The sequence below is a fragment of the Ruditapes philippinarum genome, unplaced genomic scaffold, assembly GCF_026571515.1.
Source record: "Ruditapes philippinarum isolate M1 unplaced genomic scaffold, ASM2657151v2 ctg7850_1_1_1_1, whole genome shotgun sequence".
Classification (NCBI taxonomy): domain Eukaryota; kingdom Metazoa; phylum Mollusca; class Bivalvia; order Venerida; family Veneridae; genus Ruditapes; species Ruditapes philippinarum.
The window spans coordinates 1-9,313 of NW_026856332.1; the positions used below are offsets into that span (position 1 = coordinate 1).

Consider the following 9,313-nt stretch of genomic DNA (forward strand, 5'->3'; position numbering starts at 1 on the left):
CCAAAACAAACTTTTAGACCAATTTCAAGGATACTTGGATCAAAACAGTAGCAACTAGAGTGTTAACAAGATTTTTCTATTTTTAGCTCCGGTGACCTAGTTCCACATGCGATTTCGAACTCATCCAAGCAATTACCTATACAAGCATCCTGACCAAGTTTGATGATAACTGAGTCGAAAATGTGACCACTAGAATGTTAACAAGGTTTTTCCATATTTGGGCGGTGTGACCTAGTTTTTTTCATCCAAGATGACCAATGTACGAACTTGACTTAGAAATCATCAAAACAAACTTTCAGACCAATTAACAGAATATTTGGATCACAACAGTAGCCACTAGAGTGTTAACAAGATTTTTCTATTTTTAGCTCCAGTGACCTACTTTTTCATCCGAGATGACCCATGTTCAATTTCTTCCCAGCAATGACCTAGACAAGTTTCCTGACCAAGTTTGATGACAATTGAGTCAAATTGTGACCACTAGAGTGTTAACAAGGTTTTTCTATTTTTAGCTCCTGTGACCTAGTTTTTCATCCGAGATGACCCATGTTCGAACTCATCCGAGCTATCACCTAGACAAGCATCTTGATCAAGTTTGATGATGATTGATGCAAAAATGTGACCACTAGAGTGTTAACAAGGTTTTTCTATTTTTAGCTCCGGTGACCTACTTTTTCATCCGAGATGACCCATGTTCACACTCATCCGAGCTATCAACTAGATAAGCATCCTGACCAAGTTTGATGATGATTGATGCAAAAATGTGACCCCTAGAGTGTTAACAAGGTTTTTCTATTTTTAGCTCCGGTGACCTACTTTTTCACCTGAGATGACCCATGTTCGAACTCATCCGAGCTATCACCTAGACAAGCATCTTGACCAAGTTTGATGATGATTGATGCAAAAATGTGACCGCTAGAGTGTTAACAAGGTTTTTCTATTTTTAGCTCCGGTGACCTACTTTTTCATCCGAGATGACCCATGTTCGAACTCATCCGAGCTATCAACTAGATAAGCATCCTGACCAAGTTTGATGATGATTGATGCAAAAATGTGACCGCTAGAGTGTTAACAAGGTTTTTCTATTTTTAGCTCCGGTGACCTACTTTTTCATCCGAGATGACCCATGTTCGAACTCATCCGAGCTATCACCTAGACAAGCATCTTGACCAAGTTTGATGATGATTGATGCAAAAATGTGACCGCTAGAATGTTAACAAGGTTTTTCTATTTTTAGCTCCGGTGACCTACTTTTTCATCCGAGATGACCCATGTTCGAACTCATCCCAGCTATCACCTAGACAAACATCCTGACCAAGTTTGATGATGATTGAGGCAAAAATGTGACCTCTAGAGTGTTAACAAGGTTTTTCTATTTTTAGCTCTTGTGACCTAGTTTTTCATCTGAGATGACCCATGTTCGAACTCATCCGAGCTATCAACTAGATAAGCATCCTGACCAAGTTTGATGATGATTGAGGCAAAAATGTGACCGCTAGAGTGTTAACAACTAAATGTGAACGGACGACGGACGGACGGACGGACGACGGACGACGGACAATCATCGATCCTAAAAGCTCACCCTGAGCATGCTCAGGTGAGCTAATTAAGCCTGAGCATGTTGTTGCAAGGGCAATGGTCCAATCAACATTTGTGCCAAGTTTGATTAGTGTTGAAGCAGTTTTTATAGTATTATAGCAATTTGAACTTGTAACGGGAGACTTTTCAATGAAAACAGCCATTTTTCACAAAATGCTGATGAAGTAATGAGTTAAGTAAGGTATTTACAACGCAATCTTTAAATCAGTCTCTGTAAGAGGATGAACCTCATTATGATTATGTTAATTTAAACTTACTGAGAATTCTTGATCCACAAGTGAAAGATCATTCTGGATCGGCCTTATGTAACACACTGCCTGTCCAAGGTTACTGAAATTTGACAGAAAGTTAACAGTATAGCCACCTGGTGGCACAATGATCACTTCTAAGTCGCATCTACTTCTGGCCTGTGTTCTAAGTAGTTCAAAACCACCAATGCCATCCAATTTGGGATAATGCTCCTCAATGCGACATTTAAAGTAGCCTGCATCATCATTTTTTTCAAAAGATATCTTCTTTTCCCCCAAATTTGCCTTGTACAGTCTATCTTTTTCTTCTCTGGTAGGAGCCATAGTCTAAAAAATCAGAAAAGGGTAATCTATCAACTTCAATCCTAAGGCTTCTATCACTACATTATAATTTATTGATTTTTACTGTAAATTATATCATATAAAAATTTAAGTGAATGCATGGGTAAACTTAAATTCATTTACTCAAAACAACCAACCAAATCTAGTTATCTCAACATTGATATATATATACATGATAACATGTACTGGTCGGAGACCATCAACCGGACATTTTTGGAACATTTTTCCGTACAGATTTCATAATTTTTAACCTAGAGACCAAAAAATTTGACACAGTTCAGCTAGGTTCTTCTCCTAAATAACAAACTAGTTTGTTTATTTCTGATTTTATTGACACTTATATCTGAGGCTCGACAAGGAGGGTATCAAAATTACCTAAATTGTCTACACTACAGTACCATGTGTCCGGACAGATATGTACATGACGTGATTTAATTCAGATAAAAGCTTGGGTGTTTTGATTTTTGATTTTTAACATGATATACAATATGTCAGCAACAAATGCTGAAGTTTTGGATATTCTATTATTCACTCTGCAAATGATTATAGCTGGTATATGAGGTCAGGCATTGCTTTCTTGATCCCCAAATTTCAACGTCAACATTTTTGAAATAGACATGAAAATATTACTATTTACGGAGGTTGAAATAAATTTATTTACTTAATTTTAAAATAAACATGCACTTATTGTTGATAAAAAAGTGACTGACAACCACTGAACAAAGAACATACTAAATTAAGCATTTTCGGGGCCGTCCGGGTTTGGTGGTTGTCCGGTTTTGGTGGTCCCCAACCAATATATCAATACATATACCTGATTTTATTAACTTATATCATAGTCATGCGAATGATGAGTTGTGTTTTTATGGCTCCAGTGCATAGTTTTCAAACATTTTTATTAAGTTAAAATACCCTTCCAAACTACTCAAAATATTAAAATTTCTTAACATTTGAAACTTTACCATTAGTCTATTATTCAAGTTTGTTTTTGGACGTTGAAAGCACTTTTTTAGACTATAGTTGGAACTCGTTTTATCCACTCCTACTCATAACTCCCCGATTTCAATGAAAAAAGTGTGTTTCTGTCCAATTATGCAGTTTTTTCTTTTTACAATTTGAAAATGATGCTCACATATACACCCGAGCTTTAAGGTTATGTAGAGCCAAAAATGTCAGACTTGATAAATGTTAAATATTATTCAATCATGGACCGACAGAATCAGCCAGTCATTTTCATGTGAGCAATCCGTTGCCCTCATGGGCTTTCTTGTTGATACAAACAACAAATTTACTAATTTAATGTAAAAAAATGAAATTTACGTCAGTTGTTCTTCCAAGGACACAGAATCTGTGGGTCCAGAATGCACGTGACGGTGTACGAGCTGGAGCACTTGAACGCCTTCTAATCGAACTGTGGGTTGGATATGGAGAAAAAATGTCCCTTACTGCTGCCAATGTCCTTGTCCTTGATTGGCTTGAAGCGGTACTAGATGAAGCATCATCACTGGTTGATGTATGAGTTGACTCCAGGGCAGCAGCTGCCTGTCTTAAAAGCTCTAAAGCTCTTTGTTGACTCATCTGTTTAAAATATTTATTTAAGAAATAGATCATAACTGTGTGTGTTCAACTTCTATAGTTTCACAAGCATGATTTTGAATTCATGCACATTTATCTGAATGCACATGTCACAGATCTGAGTCATAAATTAAAATGCATAATAACAAAAATTGTGATAAATTAAACAGTAAAGCATGCACAATTAGGATGTATTCCTTGTGATAAAGGGGAGCAATATCTTAATGTTATTTTATTGCATAGTTACACAAGTTACTTAATTAACTTTTTGCTGCTGATATAGCAACAGTTGGAAACTGGTCAACTTGTACCTCAGTCAACTCGTACCTTAGTCTTTTAGTACCAGTACCCAAGTCAACTCGTACCATAGTATTTTTTTTTCATATTTTTTCTGAGATTCTTATCAATATCAGTATATAAGCTGCCATGTGCCAACACAATCAAACAAATTAAATCAGCCTTTGATAAAGATATATATTTCAATTTTTCACACTAGAACTAATTGCGTTATCTAAGTATCAGTAATCACGTTACCCAAGTATCAGTCATTAAAGGCTCCTAATTCTAATACAATATCAAGGTTTTTTCTCAGCTAAATTCATGACCGATTTGGGTAAAGTTCCCAAATGAAAATAGTACCTTTTTTTTACAATTCACAGCCAAAAATTCCCAACTGAAACATCAATAAATAAAATTTAAAAATATTGTATAAACATGTATCTTGATGCTTTACTGTGATAAACCTGCAATGATTAAATGTCCTTATCATAGACAGTTATTCTATGATTTCTATGGTGTGAGTTGACTTAAGTACGAGTTGACCAGAAAGTCAACAGTTGCTGTTTGATATGTTAAGATTATTGATTTGAAAGTGACAGACCTTTCCGCAATATTAAAGATTGTAATACCAAACCATCATATAGCTGCTTGATTTTTAATATATGCTTTTTTTGTAAATTATGAAACTGATGTATATATAGCTAAAGCGAAACCGAAAGTAGCTGCAAATTTTCTGTCAATTGCCAGGTTCATCTACTTTGTTGAAAATAATTTACTATCGTTTGAACATTGGATACATCGGTAATAAATTGTGAGTAATGCTATGCGTCTAGCTCCCTTACACTTTCCCCACATATAAGGCTATTAGTGAAAGTTATTTAAAATAACTTGAAATCTGTAATGCGTTCCGAAAGCTGTACAGTACAGTACGTATAGATGGATACCGAAAATAAGCTATTTTCGCGAAAATAAGATCGCAGCAACGAAAATAAGATTTATGCTTAACCGTATAATGTCTTTAAAACACTGGACACAATCAGCTGATCGAATTTTTGGAAATGTTTATTTTAATTGATTGACAATGACGATATACACACCTCGTGTTGATCCAGATCTTTTTGAAGAGGAAGTTTTCACATCCACACCGCAAGGGAGAAGTTGTTTAAAAAAGACGCCCTCTGTCTGCAGAATACGTTCAGTTGAAGTTGGTTCCCAGCTTCGTATTATGACAACGTCATATTTTTAATGAATTTGATGTTGTTAGCTTTTCAACGGACGAATGATGCTTTGGTCGTTTTTATTAAATGTTCAGTAGTTTGTTTCAAATATTTAAACAAAACCTTTAGATTAATACCGAATAAACAGTTGAACATTCTACGCTTTTCATTGTGGAGTGTAAAGTATATTTAAAAGAATGAAGTACTTTTATTCATAATCTAAAAACATATACATTTTCATAATTATACTTAACAAAAAGCACCAAAGTATCTCAAAATGCCGTTTTAATTATTGACTTCAAAATAAAGCAATAATTTCAGCAGTAATAAAACAACAGTAATTCAAATATTGTAAAAGTAAAATAAACATTGGATTGCCATAAAGCATAATGCGTGAACTGGCGGATATCCCCTTCCATAATATACCTTTGAAGTGTTTGCATTTTTATTTGTATTCTGATTCGTTTTATTTTGGTGTCCTGTTATTATTTATTAAAAGGTTCTTATTGGTAAATTTCCTAAACAATCTTTTACTTTTTTGGCAATAAATGAACACATAGTGATTAAGTATTTTGTAGGGAAGACAAAATACTACTTTGTATACATTTTACTGCTTTAAAAAAAAAACAAATAATTTTACTTTCCGCTCTAAATTCTTCAGGTCAGAAGAATTCAACATGACTCTAACATCATAAAATAAATTATTTAAAATCGCTATAAAATAAAGTTTGCTGTTATTTATGAAGATATTTTTTTTCAATTCTCAGACGTAAGGTTAAAGGTCATTAAACAATTCAGAGCCTAATTAGACCGTACATATGTGAATGCTTGTCTGACAAATGATACTAAGTTTTACTTATACATGTATCTAAGTAAGAGTTAAAATATATTAATTCTCACCTTATAAATAGATTAGATATGATCAATTGCGTAAGAACAAATCCAGGAGTAATCATGAAGAATATCATTACTAAGGCAAGCAGAGTTATATCGCCTGTCAGCCCTGGAAATTGTCGATAAACAAGCGTGTTCTGTAGAATACGTTCATATAATGGGGCTCTTATTTTATGAAAAAGAAAACTACATTAAAACGTTCCTGGTTTCAATATCAGAGTCGGATATTCTATTTTTTGATAGATAGAAGACTATTCTGTCGATTCGTCGATTTGTCGAGTATAGAGATCATCCTTATCATCACCTTCATCATCATCATCATCCTCAACACCAACATCATCGTAATCATCACTAAAAGACATATGGGCCGCGTCACGACAAAACCAACGTAATGGGTTTGCGACCAGCATGGATCCAGACCAGCCTGCGCATCCGCACAGTCTGATCCGGATCCATGATGTTCGCTATCAGTTTCTCTTCTTGTTGTAGAGTTTGTAAGCGAACAGCATGGATCCTGATCAGACTGCGTGGAAGTAAGGGAAATAACTTATGTAAGTTTACATAACAAATATTTTAGCATTTACTTCCCCTCAATAATTCATGATCAATAATTATAAGTATGATAAATGAAATACATAAACTGATTTTCTACGTTTTTTAAGGTGGCACAAAGGTGACATGTGTGTATTTTTATCTCGTGGCCACGATATACTATGTTGTGACCACGAGTTACTAAGTCGTGGCCACGAGATAGCTAAGTCGTGTCCACGAGATACTATGTCGTGGCCACGAGTTACTAAGTCGTGGCCACGAGATACCTAAGTCGTAGCCACGAGATTTGTTACCTTGGTAAGAAAGATCATTGCACCTGATCAGTAGATGACATCTTATGATTTCGAGGTCATTGGGTAAAAAATCAGGGTCACAGTGACGCTAAATGTAAAATAATTTACCAGTCAATAAGTTGTTTAAATGGCACTTTTACAGGCTGGTCAAATAAGGGCATCCTTGTACTATAGAACTTGTCTAGTTAATGATGGAAATTCATATAAATGGTGTAATCTGATTGGTTATTTATCTCTTGGCAACGACTTAGTAACTTGTGGCCACGACATAACTATCGCGTTTCCAGGACTTTGTAACTCGTGGCCACGACATAATATCTCGTGGCTACGACTTAGCTATCTCGTGGCGACAACTTTGTCACTCGTGGCCACGACATAGTATCTCGTGGCCACGAGATAAATAAAAACACACACATGTCACCTTTGTGCCACCGTTGTTTTTATATACAAAAAAACACAACAGACAAATAAACGAAACAAAAAAAACTAAATTACAACAAAACTAGAATCATATGAATATTTTAGTCAAATCAGTTCATCTTGGTATTTATATTTTGATATGCATTGGAAAACAGACACAACTTTATGTTTCATTTGAGGAGAAATTCGTCTTCAATATCATTCATATATTAACAAAAAGTGCACTTTCGTCCATTCCTTGTTCCTAACTTGATATAAAATATATAACTAATCAAGGGCCATAACTCTGAGTTAAAGTGTCTGACCGGAACAAGCCGACGATATGCGCCTCTCCTCTTGGTATTGAAGGTTCCCATAAAGTTTCGTTGAATTCCAGCCAGTAGTTGCAGAGAAGTAGTGCGGAAATGATATTTACTCTATATGCATACTTCATAACTAATCAAGGGCCATAACTCTGAGTTAAAATGTCTGACCGGAACAAGCCGACGATATGCGCATCTCCTCTGGATATTGATGATTCCCATAAAGTTTCGTTGAATTCCAGCCAGTAGTTGCAGAGAGCTACTCCGGAAACGATTTTTACTCCATATGCATATTGCATAACTAATCAAGGGCCATAACTCTGAGTTAAAGTGTCTAACCCAAACAAGACGACGATATGCGCATCTCCTCTTGATATTGAAGGTTCCCATAAAGTTTCGTTGAATTCCAGTCAGTAGTTGCAGAGAAGTAGCGCAGAAACGATTTCTACTAAGGGCCATAACCATGAGTTTAAGTGTCTGACCTGAACAGGCCGACGATATGCGCATCTCCTCTTGATATTGATGATTCCCATAAAGTTTCGTTGAATTCCAGCCAGTAGTTGCAGAGAAGTAGTGCGGAAATGATTTTTACTATATATGCATACTACGTAATTAATCAAGGGCCATTACTCTGAGTTAAAGGATAGGACCGGAACAAGCCGACCATATACGCATCTCCTCTTGATAATGATGATTCCCATAAAGTTTCGTTGAATTCCAGCAGTAGAGGCAGAGAACTACTCCGGAAACGAAATTTGGACGGACGGATGGACGGACGGACGGACAACGCCAAAACTATATCCCCCTCCCGATTCCATCGGCGAGGGATAACTAATATCAATCTGACTAAAGTTCAGATCTACCTATTTCTTTCGTGTAGATCTGATGACGACCGCACATGTTTGGTCTTCTTTATCACTCGGTTTTCCCGAGAAAGTTTTTTAAACCAATTTTATACATAGGCATTAGAAAAGTATAAAAAAAATACCGTTATCCGTGGAGGTTTACCAAATTGTCAATTTTTGTTAGAAAAAAAAGTTTGAAGTAATTTTTTACAAATTAACTTAGAATAATAGAGTCCGTTTTTAACGGCAAGCTTGTTTTGCTGGTTTACCTGTCGGCTATATGGACAACGCCATGTTTGTTCTCTCGAAATCGTGAAAATTACCTTCTCAGCATTGTTTCTTTCAAGGGTTAAAATTAGAAACCACATCGCTTTCAAAATTATGAAAGCTCGCCGATAATAAGCTGTGTGAAAAATCACCAGATATGTTCGAATTTTAGGATATGTTGCCTGCTTTTTAAATTTGTCTTTTGACGTCTTATCTGTGATATGCAGGCTTCATAACCTGATCCCCTTTCAAAATTCCAATTTATTTAGCTCCGCCCATTGTTTTCTCGTTTAGGGCAAAGCATTCTTTTACTTGGGGACCATACGCCGCTTTTCATGGAATGACACTCCTGTGTCACATTGAAGGTTCCATGATAACCGCCGTATGAACACATCTACGGATGTTTCTAAATTCAAAATTTCACCATTTTCGTGTTAAATGTTGAATTTTGGTTAAAGGGACTCCACTGAGGTTTTTTTG

At 35.7% G+C, this 9,313-nt stretch overlaps 1 protein-coding gene across 4 annotated transcripts; it reads right to left on the reverse strand.

The window, feature by feature from the left end:
• Nucleotides 1-1,646: 1,646 nt before the first annotated feature.
• Nucleotides 1,647-5,380, reverse strand: LOC132746236 (uncharacterized). Of its 4 annotated transcripts, none has more exons than XM_060735316.1 (3): nt 5,141-5,380; nt 3,510-3,767; nt 1,827-2,174 (listed from the first exon to the last, which is right to left on the reverse strand). In XM_060735316.1, the coding sequence occupies exons 2-3, from the start codon at nt 3,765-3,767 to the stop codon at nt 1,842-1,844; spliced, it is 591 nt and encodes a 196-aa protein (XP_060591299.1). In that variant the 5' UTR covers nt 5,141-5,380; the 3' UTR covers nt 1,827-1,841. The 4 variants fall into 4 exon arrangements, with proteins under 4 accessions (XP_060591301.1, XP_060591299.1, XP_060591300.1 ...); XM_060735317.1 differs by lacking the exon at nt 5,141-5,380 and adding an exon at nt 4,645-4,856; XM_060735318.1 differs by lacking the exon at nt 5,141-5,380 and having other exon boundaries at nt 1,647-2,174; nt 3,636-4,529.
• Between the last annotated feature and the right edge of the window lie 3,933 nt (nt 5,381-9,313).

Bases quoted from the DNA above. Each gene is read 5' to 3' on its own strand.
- LOC132746236 (XM_060735315.1), bottom strand. From the start codon at position 3,800: ATGATCTATTTCTTAAATAAATATTTTAAACAGATGAGTCAACAAAGA. The intron at 2,175-3,509 runs GTAAATTTCATT...CTGATTTTTTAG, and splicing joins TCCTTGGAAGAACAACTGAC to ACTATGGCTCCTACCAGAGA.